Source organism: Mastigoproctus giganteus, chromosome 6, assembly GCF_048544385.1.
Source record: "Mastigoproctus giganteus isolate SK-2022 chromosome 6, ASM4854438v1, whole genome shotgun sequence".
In the NCBI taxonomy this organism is placed as follows: domain Eukaryota; kingdom Metazoa; phylum Arthropoda; class Arachnida; order Uropygi; family Thelyphonidae; genus Mastigoproctus; species Mastigoproctus giganteus.
The window spans coordinates 79,122,949-79,146,509 of NC_143580.1; the positions used below are offsets into that span (position 1 = coordinate 79,122,949).

Here is a 23,561-nt window from a genome sequence, read left to right on the forward strand (position 1 = left end):
TCTCAGACTCTTTGGGTTCCATTTATATTCAGTCAGTGAGCTGTGAACTCTGCCTCCACATAGTCAGTGCTATGTAGTAGTGCTCCTGTGTAATAAAGAGATGCTCTTGATCATTTTGGAAGATCATGGATTTAAAAAATTAGACAACACTGTGATCCTCATAGTCCAGGCAGTGATACATAATGTACAACCACGTTTCACTTTCTCGGCAGTTACAAATAGGATCATCAGTAATTCCCAGGGAGGCCAGTTTATCCTTGAAGGATCCACACCCTGTAACTAAGAATGTCACATAAATGCCTGGGGGAAAACTATGGTGAAGCCTTTGGGCTAGTCATTTTCATCTCCAGTAAAAAAAAATCGTCTTGTTATTGCGCCTTTGGTACTTTCTTTCCGGCATACCTTCCATATCCTGTGCAGTTCCTCCATGATACACTTTCTTTCTTACTTGATATCTCTATTGGTATTAAGACTGATGTCAAAAATAGTTGTGGCTATACCTTTCTTATGAGGGTAGATCATACCACACCTAATCACTTCAAGATCCAATGGCAAGACTTGTAAGGCAGGATTGCTTACAGTACAGCATGCCCTGGTAGTAAGGAGTAAAATGGTTTGCTGGATTGTATCTAGTTTACTTCTCTTTCTTAGAATTGCAGCTCTATGGCTCCAGACACCTGTGGCATAACATATTACTGGGAGGAAGACTGCTTTGTAAATCAATGCTAGTGTTCTATTTTTCAGTCCCCAGTCTGTTCTGGTTATTCTGGCTATCGTGTGAGCATATTTTCTGACCTTTTGTTGCCAGATGAGTGTGGATAGAAAGTTAGTTTAGTGTCAAAGATGATGCCCAAATATTTTAGTTCAGTAAGCAGTGATGGTTGTACCATTTATTTTTATGCCAGGACACCTTTGTAAGGAACCTTTCAGAAGCATTGAGTTAGTCTTTTCACTCGAAATACAGTATGAGTTTGTGAGTGTGAGCCCAACGTTGAAGCTTATCTAGGGCATAGTTTGCCTGTGTTTCCAGGCAGGCCCTGCTATCTGCTTTTACAATTAGGATGACATCATCTGCATAGGCAATACTGTCTACTAGTCCTGTGTCCATTGATAGAAATTCGTCGTGTGATAGCAAATACGGAGGATATGAAAAGGTCAGGGAATGACCACCGCATATCCCTGGAGCAATATGGCCTTAGTTGCTAATGCTCCTAAAAACCAAATAACAAACAAGTATGACAGACCAGAAGAAGGGTCCAAGAACGGATCCCTGAGGACATCCTCTAGTTACAGACTGGGAGGTTTCTCGGTACCTGGTTCTTACCATAATGACTATTATTCAGATAGTCTTTAGCACATCTGTACAGGTTTTGAGGGAGATTAGTGTGGTGGTGACCTAAGATGCATGGCCACCATAGTGAGTCAAATGCTCCTGAAAACTCCACGGATATGACAAGATGTACTTCTGCTGCGCAGCTTCTGTACAGCATTTGTTAGGTACGTCAATGCACCTTCAGTGCAAGACCCTGCTTTAAATTCAAATTTCCTGTCAGATGCTTGACTATAATAGTTGGCAAATCTTACTAGTAAGAGTCTCTAATAGTTTTCCCATGACTGGGAGGAGAGCAATGGGTTTATATGACCTTGGTTCTGTTGGAGGTTTTTCAGAACTCTTTAGCAGGAGTTTTAGATTCGCTAGCTTTCAGGTATTTGGAAATTGTCCCATGCTTAAACATTTGTTCATAAGTGCGAGTATGTGATCAGGGAGCTGTGTAGCAAACATTCTCACACCTCTATAAGGTCATGCCCTGGACATTTATTGTCTTTGGTCCTCTCCAAAGCCATTTGCAGTTCCTCCTGTGTGAGAGGTGGTTCTATCTGGTGTGTACTGTACGAGGCATTTTCAGTTAAGATCTGCTGCTGGGATTCTAAGACAGGCTGGTCATTAGTTAGGAATTATGCATCTAGGATATTATTTATAGATGTTTCCCAAGTTTGTGTTTGATTGCTATCAGGGGTAATGGTAGTATGTATAATTTCCCCTCTGAGAAATTAACTGGTCACGATCCTATATACCACACCCGGGGATCTGCATTTCCTGCAGGGGATACCAAATTTCTCCACGAAAGCTTTCTTTTCTCTTATTAACTTGGTATATTAATTTCTAAGGGTTTTATAAGCCTCCCCGAGGGCATCATCTGCCCATGGCCAGGAAGCACAGGATTTGTCAGTAGTTTCCTTTCAGTTTTTTAATTTTAATAATTTTTTTTGAATGGTTTGGACATTTGGTACTAATGGTACAAATTTAATAATGTGGTATGTGATTTTCTTGATGCAACTGTAGCTCCTCCTCCTCATCAACACTTTTGCGGCCAATGTCATTATATGGTGGCCTTGGTTTAGTTTTGACTTGCCACTGAAGGCAACTGATGCATTATGTTCACTATAGAAAAAACACAATAAATAAAAAAAATAAAAAAATTTAGAGCATTTTTTTGTCAAAATTATTGTGTTTAGAAGAAAATGAATGGTGCAAGCCAATGTCACCAAAAACTAAACGCAACCAAAAGTGAGACTCTGTAATGAAGAACTGAAAAACTTTAATATAAAGATATCAACAATAATAAATTCTTTTTCATTTGACAAGAAAAAGCATTTCTATCAGTTTCACTGCCAAAGTCATCAAATAGCAGCCTCAAGTTTACTGCCTAATCAGCTGATATTGTCAAACGGCAAATTCATGTTTCTTGTTAATAATTACGCCCTTAGCAGCTTTTAGGGACTTTCTATGGCCAATGATACACTTACTCAAAAACAAATTCAGTTTGAAAAGCAAGAACTGTTGGTGCAAATTTGTGGTAAGAATTCCATGGATTATTTCAATCTTCTATGTGATTACAAAATTCACAACAAAATAAATATGTATGATTATTTTTGCAAAAAACTGTTAACATGGCAAGATTAACTGATGGAAAGAATTAACAAAAATGGATCGAAAACATACTTTATTTTCATATGAGTAACATTACATAAGAACAAATCAAACTGCCAAATACGGAAAAAGACATTACTTATAGAACATTCTGTGTTTCTTCAATAACATGGGAAGAAACAAGACTTTTTCTTATTCTCAGTCACATGTATTTTGCTTCAATTGTGCAAGATGAAGCTAAGCCAATGGATCAATTATGGAAGATACACCCCATAATTGATTATTTCAACATAAAACTAAATGCAGTGCATGAAACTAAGATAGGGCTAACTCTGGTTGAGGCTATAGTGGTATGGAAAAGTCATCTTGCCTTCAAATAGTACATTACAGAAAAAATTACACAATTATGGCATCAAAATGTACATGTTGACAGAGCAAGATGGATAGCCTAATATACAGTATTATTAAAAAAATTATATAATATTGTATATACTATATACCTAATATACAGTATTCTGGAGAAAATTATGGCATCAGTGATAAAAAATGGGCATCAAAAATATGAGTTTCATGAAGGGATCTTTCCTTCATGAAATGCATTGCTACATTTGATGCCTGTCTTTTACAGACTTGGGTCATTCCCTGTATAAGGACAATTATTATATTTATACTCTTACCACAGAAATAGACAGAAAATAACACTAACTATACTAAAGCAATTTGTATACCAGCAAAGGAATCCTAAAGAATACTGTTTTGGAGAAAAATAAATCTGAGAATCAATGATCAACAAGACCTCTGTTAGCTGAGAGAAAAAGGTTATTATTTTTCTTTATAAAAGATGGTGAGACAATATTTGAAATATTGTATTCTCTGGAAGTCTCACCTCAAAAAGGAACACAAAACTTCTACAGAGGGTCCCTAGAAGAGTAACTAAATTGGCTGAGAGTGCTAACAGTTAAAAACTTCTATACTTACTCAAGAAGTGCATATCTACACTTCACCATGAGATGTTCACATCATGATGAACTATAGTGTTTCCACCCCCAGACGCACTTATTAAAAATTAAGCCCTCACTGTTTCCTTTGACTTGACGACTGCAATTCTTTGGACACTTGCCATTTAATAACAACTTTGAGGTCACTACCTACTATCAACTTCTACACTGTCATATTCTTGATACTGCCCAGATCCATAGTGAGAATCATGTCAAGGACATTTGATTTGCTTGTACTCAGATCGTTGATTGTACTCAGGGCAGCAAAGGCTGAATATGGAAAAGCATCAGATAAGAGAGCAAAGAATGGAAACAAGGAGTTTTTCATATATGCAAATACAAAGACAAAGAAAACAAATCAGATCAGACCCTTGTAAATGGGTATGGAATAAAGTCTTAGATAACTCAGCTGTTGTTGCTGCTAAAGCAAATAGATCTTTCACATTGATGTTTACTGACGAAAGAACCTTCATACTGAGCAGAGGCTGTGTGAGTTAAGCTGAGACATAAGAATTAGTGATTTTGAAATTACAGATAACTATTTAGAAAAACTTTTGAGTCTAAAGGCTAATAATAACATACACTTAGTGGAGCTGAATTAAAAACAGTACAGGAAGAAAGGGATCTAGGAGTTATGACACAGCAGTGTAAACAGGTGGTGAGCAAAGCCCACCACCTGTTTGTGTCCTATTATTGGTTTAGCAAATAATAGCCTGTGGAGCTAGAGAGAGATCATAATCCCACTATATAAGGAACACTGTGTCCAAGTATGGAGACTTCATCAAAAAATACACTGATCATCTTGAAAGGTCCAAAGATAGGCAGGCAACCTGCATGGTGAGATCTGCAAAAGAAAAGATCTTATGAAATCTGCAACCATACGAGGAAAGACTTCAATTATGTGGGCACAGCTTAGCAAACAGGCACTTTAGATGGAATGACTGAGGTCTACAAGGTACCTTGCAACTTGTGTGTGTGTGTGTGTGTGGCGGGGGGGGGGGGGGGGGTTATACCAGCTTACAACCACAATCTCTGTGATTCCACCTCAGGTTGCATCATGGTGTTTGAGAAACCTGGGAAAATGGTATCAAGTTTCTGCTGCACTTCGTAAAAGAATTTTTCACTTTAAAAAGAACAAAAAATAACATAAATAAATAATATTAGTAAAATAATAAGAGGAGTTTACCTCAATATAGTACATAGAACACTTCCGTATGATACCCTCCAGAAATTAAAACGAAAAAAAATCGACAACTTACCGGTACATTAGAGCAAAATATAAATAATTAAATAATCAATTTAACACAATTCAAATCAATTTAAAACAATTAAAAATCAAATTAACGCAATTAAAAGAATCTAACAAAAATATTTTCGTTAGATTCTTTTAATTGTTTTAAATTGATTTGAATTGTGTTAAATTGATTATTTAATTATTTATATTTTACTCTAATGTACCAGTAAGTTGTCGATTTTTTTCGTTTTAATTTCTGGAGGGTATCATACGGAAGTGTTCTATGTACTATATTGAGGTAAACTCCTCTTATTATTTTACTAATATTATTATCAATGTAGAACATATTGAGTAGTACAGCTCTGATTCATACTATCTAATAAATAAATAATAAAAATCCAACTTACTGAGTAAAAGTATTTACCACTCTTTGGAACACATAATCCACGAACCATTCCAGAATGAGCCTTAAATGTACAGATACATTTTCTTTCTGGCAAATTCCACAAACGAACCTAAATATGGAGACATTGGTTATGCAATGGTAATTAAAAATTAACTTCCCTTCCACAACAGTATCTTAACAATTATCAATAAAGTTATTATTAACTTCTAAGTGCAGTTTTATAATTAGCTTAATTGCAGTAACAAATTTATGCTCTATAATAAACAATACATTGTTACTAGGAATGAATGGGAACAATAGTCTAACAAAAAAAAAAAAAAAAAAAAAACAGAAGAAAAGATTAACAAAATACTAACAAATGAAAAACTGCACGCAAAGTGCACACACCAGTGATCATCATATGCTGGTGAGTGCCTCTCACATGCCATTCCATGTAACCAATAATTGTTTCTTTTTTTTTTTTTTTTTTTTTTTTTGTTAAACACTATTTGAGCAATTGTTTCTTCTTTTCTTTTTTTTTTTTTGTTAAACACTATTTGAGCAATTGTCTCTTCTTTATTTTGTTAAACACACATCCAGTTTCCATGCCCATGATAATCGTGTATCACATGAACTCTACTATTTATACTACTACAAGCCTTACATTAATCTATCAGCAGGAACAAGGATTTTTCTTTCTCTAACCATGTCTCAGTCACTTCAACACCATTTGCCTAATTCTGGAAAATCAACCAAAAAAAATTGAAAATTGTCCACTTTTTTACAATTCCACCTATATTTTCAACATTTTCTGAACACAACTGTGAAAAATCAATTTTTTTACATTAAAAACATTTTCAACTAATTTTTGAAATTAAAACTCCCTTTAGACCTCTCAGTGAGTGAAATTAAGTTGAAAAACCAGCATGCTTCAATGAATGCCTGCAATTGGATATTAGCCTGTCAGTTACAGGAGCACACATGCACGTCAACAGACTGAATCCAGACAATGCTTCAATGTCACAAAGCCAGACAGCATTACTGACTTGTTACAAGCAATAACACCAACTTGCTATCAATAACTTAAGTAACAGATGCCAATCAATATGTATATATAACTAAGTTTAACTTCATTCGTGAACTTTTCCTAACTCTATGATGATTAACAGAGATTTCTGAAATTTTCACTAGAGAAATCAAAGAATACACTTCCAAAAACAGCTATTAGGAGTTTTAGATGTGGGTAGGGTAAATGAAGAGCACGAAATGCTAAAATATTGTCTGGAGTCTCATTGACCCTGCACTACTGACTTATGGTTAAGTGATAAAGGATCACTCTACCTTGAAAGCTACTTGTTACTTTATTTTACACTTTTATTTATGGATCTTATCAAGTTTTATCGTTACCTTATTTGTATTTACTTTTATTCTGTTTAGTGTTTATTCTTGTTTATGTAAATATACTTTATTTAAATTTTGATTTTTAATGATTTTAAATTCTTATGTTTACCGGCTGTTACAAGAAACCCTCCATCCATATCAAGCTTCCTGATGCCCAAGGCCTTTTTCCCAATAAGTAACAAATTTAAGTGACAAATAAACATCAAATGAAAATGGTTCTAACTAAATCTGTTAAATATTAACAAGTCAATTAAACACTTGACTTTTTTTTTTTACTTTAATAAGACAAAGAGAACTATACTTTTTATATCAGCATTGTAATCTTTTTGCCTCAATAACTAAGCTCAAATGGAGATCCACGATGGCCCTACTGTCAGTGTCTACTGGATGAAAGATCAATTTATGATGAAGCTGTGTCCAAAAATCAGTGTTTGAAATGTTGATGGAGGTCTCATTTTATATGCAAAATCAATTTAAATATGTATTTCTCTATTAAGATGAATAATATGTTCAGAACACCTTCAACTATTGATAAAAATTTGGTTAGAACTGCAAAAAATTTAACTTGTTAATTCTGCCATATGCAGCTAACATTTTCAGCTGCATGTGGCAGAACTATTTTAGTCAATCAGGAATTTTCCACCCCATCTGGTAAATATGCATTGCCTTATATAAAAAAAATTATATTTTTATAGGAGAAAAGGAGATCACTAGAATGAGTTGTGAATGGCTTGATAATCACCCTGTAGTAGTGAACAAACAAAAAAATATTTTTTTAAAGTTGGACAGGTCACAATTTCTGCAGATACTTTTCTAAAATCTTAAATCTGGAATTCTTCCAAATAAGGTGGACAGCTTGACGTTCATCCCACTGAGAAAGGTAAAAAAAAATAATAAAATAAATTATGTTTGCAGTTGTCCTCAACAAGCAATTTCATACTGCTAATTCAGATGAAAGTTTTATTTGTTGTTGACAAATGACAGTTTACAACTAACAGTTGCCAACCCTTTTTGACTGCTGATGATCTTGGCATGAAATATGAAGTATAACTGATTGAAAATTTTTAAAAAGTTTATTTTGTAAATCATAATTTTAAATAAATAAACTTCAGTTAAGGCACTAAAATTTACCTCTCCATCATAGGATCCAGATAATAAAAGTGAAAGTGATGTAGGATGTTTTATCATGCACTGTACCCTGTGAACCAACTGATTGAAAATTTTTAAAAAGTTTATTTTGTAAATCATAATTTTAAATAAATAAACTTCAGTTAAGGCACTAAAATTTACCTCTCCATCATAGGATCCAGATAATAAAAGTGAAAGTGATGTAGGATGTTTTATCATGCACTGTACCCCATCTCTATGGCCATCCAAAGACCACAGAAATGGTTTAGCAAAAACACGTTCCAACTTAACAGCATTCAAAGCTCTGGTATAAGATCGGCAAACCTCAAAGGGATGGAGTGCTGGATCACAGTTTTTTGGGACTGGAAAAAATAAAGTAAAACCTTAATTATGTTCAATAGTAAAGTTATTAACAAAAACAAACTAATATTGTTTGAAAACAAGGTTGTAGTTTCCAAACAAGTTTTGCTTTACTTATTTGAAATATAATATTTTTTACCATCTTCATCCACTTTTTATTTTAGATATAATTCTGTTAAATCAGTGGCTCTCAAACTATGGGATGCATAAACTTTTCAAGTGAGGTGCACTAAGTGATAATCATCATCATGCTAACTGTACAAATTGCCATAATCATCATTCCTAAAAATGTCACATGGAACATAGGTTTAAAATACAGTGTTTACTGTGTGAATCAGCAATAGCTTGATAAACATCTAATCTCAATGTTTATGTACTTTAAGGGCCACCTACTTTACATGGGTGGTGCACTAGGGCAATAGTTGCTGATGCGCCTAATAAATCCCTAAACCAACAGCTTTACATGGGAATACAATGCCATTAATTAAATGTGACACTGACATTTCTTATTAGAAAACTATTTCAGAAGGGTTACTACTTCATTAGTTTGTTTTTTGGTTTTTAGGAGCATTAGCAACTAAGGCCATATTGCTCCGGGAATATGCGGTGGTCATTCCCTGACCTTTCCACATCCTCCGTATTTGGTGGTGACGGGCTCGAACCCCGGTCTAATCAAGAAGCGTGTGCTACGCACTGCTGCTCGTTCCCACCTGGCTACGGAGGCACCCTACTTCATCAGTAAGAGTTAGTAAGGATTTCGGACTAAAGATGAATATAGTTAAAACAAAAGTAATGATGAACAAGTATGCCACAAGAAGGGATATAATCATTGAAGGAGCAGAAATTGAAAAGGTGGATTTATATACTTTTCTTGTACAAGTCATTAGCTGTAATAATGATAAATGGCTGTAAGTCAAAAGAAGAATAAATTTCGGATGGATAGCATTCAGGAATATAGTCACATACTGAGGAGCAATATCCCAATTTGTCAGAAACGTAAAAATAATGAACAATGTATACTCCCACCATGACTTAAATGAAACTTGGGCACTCACCAAAAGAATGGAAGAGAAGCTGAAAATTACACAGCAAAGAATGGAAGAGAAGCTGAAAACTACACAGCAAAGAATGGAATGAATTATATTAAGAATCAGACTGTTGGATAAGAAGAGATACACATGGATTAGGCAGCAAACTCAAGTAAAGGACATTCTTATCAAAACTAAAGAACCATCTTATCAAAACTAAAGAACCAAAATGGGCTTTGGCAGGACACACAGCTCAAAGACATGACAGATGGACTAAGAAAATAACAGCATGATACCCAAAAGGAGGTAAAAAAAAAAAAAAAACTGGAAGACAACAGTGGAGATAGACAAATGAAATTCAAGAGTTTGTGGGCAGTAAATGGATGGCCATTACACAAAACAAAAGGAAGTGGAAAGTTTCTGGTGAGGCCTTCATCCTGCCGTGGATTGAAAATGGCTGACGATGACCACTTCATTATGTGCAATAAAAGGAAATAAATGAATATGTGATATTACATAAAAATTTAGTTTAACAATAAAAAGGTAACGTATGTAAATCCAATGTTTGTAAAATAATGCCTCCCATTTCTAAAATCATCACTTTTGTTACTTTAAAAAAAATCATTACTTTCCATCAGTTAGCAATTTGACCACAAAGTTCAAGTCATTTTATCATTGTAGTCTTATGATTTACCAACTACAGTTGTAAAATGTTATTTTTGATGCCAATGATAAAAAAAATAAAATAAAAAATAAGAATGTATACTGCATATTTTGGAAATAAATTATCATTCTGAATTTTGTTTCACTCAACATTATTAATACACTAAAATTTATGTATCCATACTATTAACATTAATCTCATTATCAGGCTCCAACAAATATGTGCACAATCTAGTGTGCACATATGGGGCCTGTCACACACATTGCACAAGGGAACCACTTTAAACATTCAAGGAAAGGGATCACCATACACTTTACACCAAGGCCTGCATTAGTTTTACACCCCTGGAATGGGGTTCACCACAAAAAGTCTTCTGAAACATCCATTACTCAGTAACCTCAAGTTATATCATTATATTACCGTAGCCGAGTGGCATGAGCGGGAATGCAGTAGCACACGTTCTTTGAGTAGACCTGGGTTCAAGCCCCTGACTACTGAATACGGTCGATCTGCCAACCCGCACTGGACCAGCATGGCAGATTATGGTCCATTTCCCTCAGCATGAATTGTTGAGGAGGCTTCCATCCTGCAGTGGGTTGATAATGGCTGCACTTTACCTTTTATATCATTATATCAACCTCACATTATGAATACTGGGCAGTCTATTGTAATGAAAATTAAGATTTTTTTTAAAATATCTTTATGTGAATAACTTTTATCTATATGTTAAATAAATTATAAATGATACACTAATTTAACTTTGTTACATCAATTATTAAGCAACAAATTTTATTTATGTTGCTTAATAATAATTAAGCAACATAAATAAAAAAAACAGGGGGTGTTAAATTACTGTCCCATCCTGAATTATAAACACACGAATTACAAAAATCATGTATGCCAACAAAGAACCATAAGATAAACAACAATGTTTGAACAACCAGAGAATACCTATTCAATTTGTCCCCAACCAGAGCAGGGTCATCAACAGTTAACCCATTGACATCCAGTGGCCTAATATGATTCAATCCATTTCTTCTACTGCTAATATAAACATAAGTCTTTGCTGCTGTTCTTTCCATTCTTTGCCAGAGACTTCACGTAATCCTCACAAGCCTGTTCCAACAATTAACCAGCTGCTGACTGAATGCAAATTTCTGAAAATATGTATTTATTTTCTCCCTGTATCAAAAAAAAAGAAGAAAAAAATCAATAAAAGAGTACCCACATAATAGTCGAAGAAATCTGAGCTCCTGGGAATGGATAAGTTTTAGAAAAATTTTGCGATTTATTTAGAGATATGGTGTCACTTATACAGAAGGGATACAGAATTTGAACAAGGGGTGTACAATGTGTACAGAAAGGACAGACAAAACGGGGGGGGGGGGTGTTATGCTCTTAGCATTAGCATTAGTTGAGGCGTATGATGCAAGAAAGCAAGCTTATGCAGCATCAGCCAAAAAAAAAAAAAAAAAAACCCACTCCCATTTCACCCCTCCTTTCGTTCAAAATACCTGTCCAGAGTACCTGTTAGTTAAGAAGCATATTAAATCTAACACAATACATCTAGTTGACATTGGTGGCTAACACAATGCTGAATCAGTTTGGTGTGACGTAACCACTGGGAAAACAAAAATGACAGTAGCAGTGTCTTATATGGCTAATGACAGTGATGGGTATACAAAACAGCTATAGAGAGAAATAGACAGAGTCAGTAAATCAAAATAGTAGTAGTAGTAATGCCAAATGATGCAAGAAAGCAAGGTTATATAGCATCAGCCAAAAAAAAATAATAATAATAACCTACACAGTTCACCCATCTCTACCCTTCAAGAATTTGTGTAGCTCTTCCTTGGATTTATTCAACTCGTCCACTTCCACAACAACAGTGGAAAGATGGTAGGCTCGTTTTGGGATCATCATCGCTTACTGGAAGGTATTGGACTGGTTCAGTGTGCTGTTTTCAGATTCCAGACGAAGCACCAGATGTTGAAAAATCTATTGCAGTAACAGAGACAGAATCAGGAATATGCGATGGCATGTGTTTTGGCAATAGTATGGTTGTTTTACGATTAGATTCTGGTAAATTCCTTTCAAGAATGCTTGCATTTCCTTACTGAGATGGTATTACAGTAGACCTTTGTTAATGTGTATTAATTGGGGGAAAGGTCATCTGGATTAAGCAATAATCCAGATTAGTGAAGAAAATGATTGTCCTAAAAGACAAAAAAAACTTAGAAAACAAATAAATAGAAAATTTAATGATATAGGTAGTGCTGATTATAATAAATAAAAATTATATATATCACTGTAGAGCCTTTTATTTAAAAACTGTAAAAAGACAATACATTTATCCAATGATAGAAGACTCGATTAACCGGGACACTTCAAAACTCCAAAGTTAAAAAAATATATCCACGGAAATCATAAAATTCAAGTAATAAATAGAATAGGTATAAACAGATGTTTTGCAAGTCGTAAATACATGACAAGAAGCAGCATTATAAGTCATGACAAAAAGTTTGAAAATGTTGCATCCGTTAAATCTTTAATGAACCATTATAATGTTGGTGACCAAACCATACGTGACATCATAAAAAATAAAGAAAGCTATTATATTTTGCGGGCACATCTGATAGCATTAAAGGCATGACTATCAGAAAAATTATGAAACAGTCTACATACGAGGACCTTGATAAGGCAGCCGTGTTGTGGTTTAGCCAACAATTACATAAACCCATAATATATAAAATATGCACGTATATATGTATAAAGAAGTATGCAAATTAAGCAATAACACCCGTCCGACTCAGAGTCAACAACAATACTGAACAATACACAAGATAATGTGATGTTTCTTCCTTCTCTGCACAGCCAGAGTGACTCATCTGCCTTCCCAAATCCCGTATGTCTTTCAACGTACAATACTCAACTGTGAAAGAATTTTTCGTATTTTGATCCGGATTAGCAAGGTTTTACTGTATTATATTTTTATAGCTAAGAGATACATACAAATATGTGATCAAGCAATTCAATCTTTGTATGTATTACAGTGTCCCTCCCATTACTCTCCCCCCCCTTTTATTATTTTAGAACCAAAAATAGACAATTGCTAATTTAGTTTTCAGAAAAAAGTATGAAGATGTGCATTTTTGAATGGCTGTTGTAGCGGAGTAAGCAAATATAAAGGTATATTTTGTTGCACTCCTGCAGTAGGAGAACCTCGTTCTTGTAGTCTCTAATGGCTGTTGTTGCTAAAGAAAAATCTTTAAAAAAAATCTTGTCTTGTAAACTCTTGAGTTTTTGATTAACCCAGATTATAAACAGAAAATTTATTTTTAAGTAATGTTTATTTTAAATAGCAATAAATGGGTCCATATCAATTTGTCAGGAGATGAAACCCCAATTCAGGACCCAGAAAAGAATAGTCAAGTACAGGCTGCTCTGGTCAAAGGCGATCTTGTTTTTTTTTTTTTTTTTTTTTTTTTGGGCGACTCTACTGTCAGGGAAACGGGTAACATTTTTTGGATAAATGGTCTAGAACCAGATTGTGTTTACCAGGAGCAACAATTGATGTTACCAACAGATTGTCAGATTTTAAGGGAGGTAAAAAGAGGATTATTATTCGTGTGGGGACTAACGATATTCAGCATACACGGCCTCAACATCTGTTGGAGAAATATAGGACTATGCATAAAAAAATGCCACAAGTTAGGTTAGGCCGAACCATGACCATGTGTACGTGTCTGCAGTTCTGCCCAGACACAATAGGAGGGACTATGCTGTGAAAGCCTTGTGGATTAACTCATTTTTATCAACATGGCCTGCATTTGTAGGTAGTAATCTGTTTTGTAGAGATGGTATTCATTTGAACAAAGATGGTGCAAGGATTTTTGCCAGTATCATTGAGGATACCCTAAGGGTTCAGGGAAACTGCTAATTGGGAAGGGGGAGAAGGGTAATTTAGATCCCTGTTTATTTGATGATATGGATCAAACCCCAGGGGCTCACATCTGATGAGTACGGGCTTGGCACACCCAGGGTCCTAAGCTGGATATCATTATTCTTCTCTTTCTTGGCGATTTCCTTCTACTTATCTCTCTCTCTCTCTCTCTCTCTCTCTCTCTCTCTCTCTCTCTCTCTCTCTCTCTCTCTCAGGGTAACTCGGGGAATTTTTTTTTGGTTGGTGCAGCATAAGCCACACACTTCCTTGCACCATATAGCTAATAATAATAATAATAATAACAGATGGAAGCCTGTTCTGACAATTAACCAGCCACTGGCTGAATGCATATTTCTGAAAATTAGTTCTGCAACCATCCTTCCTCAACTTGAATTAATGACACCTCGTGTGTAGTCTCAGCAAGAGGAAGAATGCCATTAACATTCAGCTTATTCAATCACTTCAAGGCTTTAAACACCTCAATCAGGTACATAGTCTTGAAACTCTACAATTTTCACAACAGAAGCTTTTTAAGTAAGAGCACCCTTCACCAGTCTGGCTGTCCTTCTCTGCAATGTTCCAGCAGATGTGCATCCTAAAGTGATGCCTCCAGACCTGTATACAGCACTCGAGATGTGGCCGAACCATGACCTTATACAAAGGGATAATCACCTCCTTATCCTTGCCAGCAAAGTTTCTGTAATCACTGAAAAAATCCCGCAAGTTGTTCTGGCAGCATGACTGCACTGCACAATTACCCCCCCAAGTCTTTTTCATTTTCCACTACTTTGAATTGTAGTATCACACAGTTGATAAGTTACTTCAAGATTACTGCTACCCATAAGTAGTACCTTGCATTTCTCAATGTTAAACTTCGATTGCCATTTCTTGGACCATCAACCCCATTTTCCTAGATCTCGTCGCAGTAGATGGTCCAGTATTACTTCTTTAAGCAATCACTCCATTATTTTCCCTGAAACAGAAGTCAAGCTAATAGGTCTGTAATTACTTGTGCCACCATTTGATTCTCCTTTGTGAATTGATGATACATTTGCACATCTCCAGTCCACAGGGACCTGCAATAAACTGAAAGATGCTCTCATAATTATGGTAAGGGTGCTTACCTCCGTTCCCGCCTCCTTTTTTATCTTCTCTTAGTTAATACTATTTCCATTACAATCTTTTGACTGATAACAAACAAGATTTAAATCAAGCAACCCACATGCCGCAACAATTGTACAATAATCAGAATCTTTCATTACACAAAGCTAGAATGGATGCACTGCCATAAGGCATCAGGGGTGTGAACCTCTATATTTGAAGATAAGAGATGCACACTAATTTTAAATTCATATGTTTCATAACATGTGCATTTAATTATCATGACAAGCTTTAAGTTGGACCCACATTGTTACTTTTTTGTGATGACTACCTAAGACAGCGTTTCCCAAACTTTTTTAGTCACGGAATACTTTACATCTCGCAACATATTCAGGGAACACTTTTCATTTCACAACATATTCACGGAACGAGCCAAAGAACTGTTGCTAATACTTTATTACATATGACGCACTGTGCATCAGGAGCATCTTTATTTCCAGCACAGCATGTAAAGCCGAAATTCAAATAACTGTCATCATACTTTCATTTTGGTCTTTTATTAGTTGGTTCCCGTTTTTTCACTTCAGATTTTTGGGGAACAAAAGGCTGCGATTGTTCATCCTCACTTTGAAATGTGACGATATTGTGTTCGTTTTCATCGACACAGTTACACTACTAGAAGTACTTTGCTTCTCGTTTTAAAGTTCCTTTTTTCAACCACAAATCCATGGTCACATATTTTAATAATAATATTTCGAAATACTAATAATTATCAAAAAAAAATTTATACAAGGAAGTGAGTTTAGTTATGATATTGGTTTTCTTCCTCCTCTCCTTCACCCCATGTACTCCAGGCTGCTAAATAACATATGAATGGCATACTAGATCACCACATTGCTACTTTTTCGTAGATGTCATTACTTCTACACATACTTTGCAATTTTATGCAAAGCCCGCGAAAATAAAGTGTTCCGTAGTCTATTTGATTATTAGTCTATGCCAGTATATTAATAACCAAAAAAAAATTATGTTAAATATTATAATGATACAAAAGTGGTGTACACTACAAATATGCAAAATTTGTTTAATTATTAATTATGATTTTTCACGAACACACATCTCACATCTAACAGAACACTAGTGTTCCGTGGAACACAGTTTGAGAAACGTTAACCTAAAACATCTGGAATTTTTAATGGCAAGATAAAAAAAAAAACTTTCAGTGCAGAGTACTGAGAGTTTTAGCCATGTGATCCATGTAGACAAAGGGCACAGCATCTCTGAAGATTGCATGAATCTTTGAGACCCCTGGTCAGTATTAAACACGCTTCAGTTTTTACATCAAATTCCACTTTTACTGCATCATAATAGCTAATCAGGCTGGCCAGACAAGATCTTCCCTTGCCAAATCTGTACTGTGACCATCATAAAACTGAATTATATTGAAGTAAAAATAAAAAAATAAAAACTTTTCTGTTTGATATTCTGGTATGGTCACATGGTCCTTGCAGTTTACAAGATAGACAAGAACAGCACAGCATTCAGCAGTTACTGTAGACTTGAACCATGGGCACGCCAAACTTGTGTACTTGAGGGTACTGTTATGTGACCACATGGTTACCATCAACTATTATTTTCCGTGGAACAGAAGTCAAGTTTGCAAACATCTGTAAGCTGCACAGATTTAAGAAAAGAAGAATGCCCAACATAACCAAGTGAAACAATGTTTGTCCACTAAGTAGCACATGCCTTTGAGTGAAGCATAGTTCAAACTCAAATTATGGTTAACATTTCAAATGTTAAAGAATTAGCATTCACAATCAAAAAAAAGTTGCGAGTTGGTGTTAAATTTTAAAGTGTCTGCAATTCAGGCCAGACACAATAGGAGGGAATATGTGATGAGTAATTAATTTGGCCCTGGAGAGATTGTGCAAGGTGGGGTAGAATTTTTCTTTGCATGCACTTTGTTTTTTTTTTTTTTTTAAGGAGCATTAGCAACTAAGGCCATATTGCTCTGGTGCGGTGATCATTCCCTGACCTTTCCGCATCCTCCATATTTGGTGGTGACAGGCTCGAACCCCGGTCTAATCAAGAAGCGTGTGCTACGCACTGCTGCTCCTTCCTACCTGGCTACGGAGGCGCCTTTTTGCATGCACTGTGCCTGTTAACAGGAGGGAGTGCTTCTACAGGGAAGGAATACACTTAAATAGAAAAGGTGTAAGAATGTTTCCTGATGCTATCGAGGCAGCGTTGGGTGGGTTGGAAAACTGCTAGCATTGGAGGATTCACAGACTAACAGAATAACTAGAATGAGAGTAATTGTGAAAGTGATTTTTGCACTGTTTCTAATGGAATGAGCAGCAGCCTCATAAGCAAGGTGTTGGGAATTTCAAGAACTGCTAGGAGGGTAACTAAAAATAAGAACATGTGCATATATACTTGCATGTATATCAATGCTAGGAGTAAAGTAAATAAATTTGATGAATTTAAGGTGCTGGTCAAGACATCAAAAGGGGATATTGTTGGGATATCAGAGACATGGTCTCACACAGATATAAGGAATGCAGAATTTGAATTTGGGGAGTACATTGTGTATAGAAAGGATAGGAATGGGGTAGGGGTTATGCTGTTGATTAAGAAATACAAAATAAGGCAGTGCATCCAGTTGACATAGATGGACAGTGCAATGCTGAGTCAGTTTAGTGTGACATAAGCTGGGAATACAAAAATGAGAGTAAGAGTGCGTTATAGGCCAATGACTCTGATGAGTACAACAAACAACTGTATAGAGAAATAGAGTGGACCAGTAAAACAGAATGTCTTATAGTGGGAGATTTTAACTTCCCAGATATTGACTGGAACTTGTGTGTGTGTTGGTCACTTGTACACTAGCAAGATTTTGTGGATTTATTGCATGATTGTTGTCAACAGCAGCATGTTTGAGAGGCAACCAGAGGGAGTAATAATCTTCATCTGATTACCAGCAGTGATTATTCATGCATGAAGAACCTGCAGATAAAGCAACCATTGGGTGGCGGTGATCAGAATGTATTGGGATTTACTTAAAGATGTAACTACCATCAGAGATAAAGGGAAGGGTTTTTGCAATAGTAAAGGTGACTCGAGTGGTGAAAGACAGTTTCTAAATTCTATACAGTGGGACCAACAGCAAATTCTAAATAGGAAGCATTCAAGGAACTAATCTTGATAACTACTAGGCTCTTCACACCAACTAAGAAATACTGTTGAAGGTTTAGCCCTAATTGGATGTCAGGTGAACTAACGAGCCTCATGGCTGAGAAGAAAATTGCATGGCATGCATAAAATTAGGCTAATTAACAAATTTTGGGTCATATTTTGCTGTGGGCATGAAGCTAATTTTACTTTATAGATTTTGGGGTACTAAACAAGAAAATAGTGCTTAAAATGGCAGATTGATTCTTGTTTTCGAAAAAAATAGTTTTTTATATTTATGGAAGACATTTTTTTATTTATATGGCAGTAAGCTGTAGCTACAAACATACCTGTATCAAACACGGGACCTTTTTGCCTTTCGCTTGTATTCAGCTTCAGAGCATCCCTTTTCACCATCCAACAATAATTGGCTCAGATGGCAGCACTCCATTTACTTTGTATCTTTGTTCCATCGCTGAGATGTCTTGATATAAGAGCTAAACATGTTCATCACTGACGGCACCACATTTTAATGATTTTCATTGAGGCCAACTCCTCTTCTTATAATGCTAGGCTCTTCGTATTATCGTAAGGATAATACGACTCTGTGAGTCGTATTATCCTTAATACGACTCACAGAGAAAGCAACAATACTTAGTGTAACCCTTACTGGCTATTACCTTAAAATCACCACATATCTGCCACTCATAATTCTGATAGTGTACACCTAAGAGGATGTTCTCTGGGTTTGCATGTTTCTTTTTTGTGGACAGCATACATAATAGGTATTGAAGGCAGCATATTTCTATTGTGTAATAACACAGCCTTAAGGCTAACCTTAGAAGTATCTATAGTCACCATTCTTTGGAAACGTGCCTCATGTTCACTGCTGCCATTTCACCATCAACATCCTTACAAACAGTGAGTTAACCTTCTGCTTGATAGAATTTATCGCAGTCTTTAAAATGTTGTAACTTTCACAGATTGATCTAGAAGATTCCACTGTTGTATCCTCGTGAACAAAAGTTCTGCCTTATTCTTCACCAGTTCGAGATCCCTGATGAGGTCATCAAGCTCACTTTCTATGAACTTATGTGGTTCAGAAGGATAAAAGTTTGGACAAAATGATGGACCCCTTGACATAGATGGCTGCTGTACTACTTCATGTATATCAAGTTGATGTTCATCAGTGTCTTCACCTTCTTCGGATGGTACAGAAAAACGGTCAGGTGATTCAGTAATAAGTAGTAGTTTACAGTGAGGCACAGGATGAATTGCTGATGGCATATTTGGATACATCACTGTCCACATTTTCTTCATTATTATTCCTTTTCTAATAGGAGGAACCATACAAAAGTAAAAGTCTGTGACATGATTTGTTGGTCCATCCATATCATGGACACTGAGAAAGGCATAAAACATCCCTTTCTATTCACACACACATTGAGTTTTGATGAACAGATAGTGCAGCATATGTATGGAGCCCAGTTCTCCTGGTCGCCTACTTTACACCCAAAGTACAAGTAGTAGGCCTTTTTTATGGCTCAAGTTAAGGGACACTTTCTTGAAGCTAACATGAATTCTCCACATACATAACAGAAGTCATCCAGACTATTCACATAATTACGGGCATATTAAGCTTAAATGACACAAATACTGCACAAAAAATTTGGACTCTCATAGAGAACCGTTAACTTAAAACAAATCACCCAGTACTTAGCCGTATTCAAGGATTACTGCATCAAAGTTGAAGCCGATTATGTGATAAGAGCATGGTGATACTGAAACTGCGGTGCTCCCATGCGTTTAGCCAAGAGCCAGAGTTGATAATACAGATAACTCGCTAATATGAGACCCCAACTGTAGTTTGAAAACAAGAGCCAGGTGACAAATTTTAATGGGAGTTTTGTGTTCGGCAGCATAAAATTAGTCAGGATTGGGAATTTTCATTTTCGTAACATTTTACATGTCGACCAGTGTTATTATCGGGTAACACAGAAGCCTGTGCTAGATATAAGCTATTCTGAAAATCAAGTCACAAAGGAGGTTAGGCAAGTGAAGGCAGATTATGAGATATCTTTGGCAAAGGATGCAAAGAAAAACAGCAAACACTTTTTTTACTTATGTAAACTTTAGAAGAAGGGGATAACCCAGACTTCTCCACTTGATACTGATGGTTCTATTTTTGATGATACTGCTCAGGTAGCTGAAAAACTTAATGAATATTTTACATCTACATTCACACATGTAAAATTCTGTAAGGAAGTTGAGGCCAGAAGTTTATCAAACTCTAACAGGGAGCTAAATGATTTTGTAATAAGAGCCAAAGTGGAGGAGAAATAGGAAATTTGATGAACAGTTGAATTTAAATATAAGAAAGGTACTTGTGTGGATAAATCTATCCAGTTATATTAAAGGAAGTAAGCAAACCATTAGCTATAATTATGAAAACATCCTTGGATTCAGGGGAGGTCCCCATGGCCTAGATTTCTGCAAACGTATTCCAATTCACAAAGGGGGATCAAAAGGTGACACGAGTAATTAGACTTGTTAGTTTAACTTCTGTTAGAGGAAAAATAATGAAGTCACAGGTTAAAGTAGCATTGCAGGATCATCTAGGTAAAGATTCAGAGATGGGTACCCCCTTTCAAAATGGTGATGAGGAGAGGAGGGGGGAAAGCAGTGATTGACTGGTTGTGACTTCACCCACTCACTGCATTCCCCTCCTCTCCTCGCCCGGCGGATGTGAAGTGACACACGGATGGCACGTGGCACAGCAACAAATATGGTGGCTGAAAACAAAGGATAAATCCAATAAATTTAATTAACACTGAAAATTGCCGATGCCTGTCAACAAAAATAAAAGGCCAGAAACCACTCACCTCATCAATCATTGAATTGTCTTCTAAATGATCCAACATTTTCGCACTAATATTTTGCAGTAATAAATCACCCAGTAGAAGAGACACCGGCACTTAACCAAGGCAAAGCAAAAAATAAATCACAAACAATTGAATAATCACTGATAACTAGATTATTTCACACTGAAAACTGCCAATCACCTCATCAATCGAATTTTCTAAATGACCCAACAGTTTCGAACTAATATTTCACAGGAAAAAAAAAAAATCACCCAATACAACAGACACCCGCACTCAACCAAGGGAAACCAAAAAGTAAATCACAAGCAATCGAATATGCAAACAGGGAGAATATTTTTTTCCCAGAAGGGTGGGGGGGGGTCTGGGGACAGGAGCACACATACCCCTGCTTCTGTGGGGTTCCTGCCCCCCCCACCCCCGATACACATATTATTCAGCCTTTTCCAAAACCGAAGAACTTTTCTTTTGTTTTTAATTATGCATCTAAAAAATTAAATAATCAGCTAATCAAATATTAACACAACATGACATTTCAAACAGCCAGCAAAGTCCATAACCTGAACATATGGAAACATCTGGCACGAATGCCACGCAGTGCGTGTCACCCATGCTAGATGTTTCCATATGTTCAAGAGATCACGTGACACTGGGCGCATTGAGCACCCATCAATCACGGCCGTATCGCTAGCAGTCTTGAAGGGGTACCCATCTTTGAATCTTGACCGACAGCTGTTACAGTTCAAACACGGCATGGGTTTGTTAAGGGGAGATCTTGCTTGACCAATTTGATCGACCAAAATGAAGATACATGCAATATAGCATATAAATAGTCTTAATTTGTCATTACAGGAGTTAAAAATCAAATGTTGGCTTTAGCTACTGTAGGGACCCAGGGCAGCCTTCAGTGACCTTGATGTGTCACTATCCATTGTACTGTTGTCTGCTGTGAGCGTATGGTGGGGAAGTCAGCTTTCACTAGGTCTGCTGCGAGCCAGTGCAGTGTGAGGTTATTGCAGGCATTTTGTGTCAAATCACTCAATGTTCAAATTTTTGTTTGTGGCTATTTCAAAGTGAAATACTATCATATATTTTTTTATATTTTAATACTACTGCCCCTTTGTGTTAATAATGGCATCTACAGACAAAAGAAACTGCAATGTGTTGTCAATAGAAGACAAGATAACAATTATTAATACACCGAAAAGGGGTGAAACCAGTGTAGCTTTTGCTAAGATCTGTAATGTTGGTAAAGCAATAATATCTAACATAAAGAGCAGAAAAAATTTTGAAGTTAGCATCAAAGTTAGAAAATGAAGATGGCTCTAAAAAAAAGGATTCCCAGGTTTTCCGAGTGTGGGCAAGATGATGCAGAGGCATGGTTAAACAATGATGCTGATAATCCAGGTTATACACCAGCCAAGAAAACCTTGCGAGAATCAACTCCAATCTCAATCGATGCGTTCGTTCAATTTTGGGCCTTCCCTAGAACACATCGGTTAGTTCGAGATACAAGGAAGTGAGACTCCTAAGCATCTACCAGCTATTGCAGAAAGCCGAGGTGATCCTTGTTTACAATGCTATGAAGACAGCAGACTTTTCTCCTCTCTTCAGATCTTTTTTCATAACCACAGACGAAGAAGAAATATCATACAATCTAAGAAATAAAGCCAATCTGAAGATTCCGCTTTTCAGAAAAGCATAAAATACAGAGGTGCTAAAACCTGGAACAAACTTCCTGCAAAAATCAAAAATGTCACTTCACTAAATCAATTCAAGAAACTACTAATTGAACACATCACCAGGGATGTCTGAATCAAATTACATTCCACTCAACTCCTGGATTTTAAAAACACCAACATGGAAATAATGTACAAATGTTAAAGGAAGCAGCTGGCAAATAGTTTGTAAATTTCTGTGCATGTATCTCATCATTTTTCTTTTCTCTCCTCATTTAATTGTAAAAATGTTCACAATGATGTTATAAGTAGTGATGCTTTTTGAAGTCTTCTGTAAAGAAATGTACAAAAAAAAAAAAAAAACTCCAATTTATTTGTCTTTCCTGTTGAACATTACCTGTAAAATTTCAGAACTGTACATTTTTCAATTGTATATTTGTATATTCATAATTTTTTAAGGGAACACTCCCTAAAAAGCTATTGGCTTATGTGTTCTCCCTCCCTTTTTGCTGTTATCTCCCAAAAAAATGTAACATAAAATAGGGATAAATAAATTATTATTATTATATTTTAAATGAAGAAGAAATTGTTCAAGTTAGCATGTTCTTCATTCTTGACTAATGCAACAATTTGTTCTTCAGTTAAAATATAATAA

General features: G+C 35.9%; 1 protein-coding gene across 2 annotated transcripts in view; it reads right to left on the reverse strand.

Moving 5' to 3' along the window:
• Positions 1-23,561, reverse strand: part of LOC150084428 (DDB1- and CUL4-associated factor 13) — a 175,960-nt gene that overhangs the window by 150,052 nt on the left and 2,347 nt on the right. The window contains exons 2-3 of one of the 2 annotated variants that reach the window (XM_090375218.1): positions 8,241-8,440; positions 5,572-5,679 (exon numbers count right to left, since the gene is read on the reverse strand). In XM_090375218.1, the coding sequence (XP_090231344.1) occupies positions 5,572-5,679; positions 8,241-8,440 (308 nt within the window). Of the gene's footprint in view, positions 1-5,571; positions 5,680-8,081; positions 8,144-8,240; positions 8,441-23,561 lie in introns of those variants that run through there. The other variant, XM_090375219.1, reaches the window with a different exon arrangement.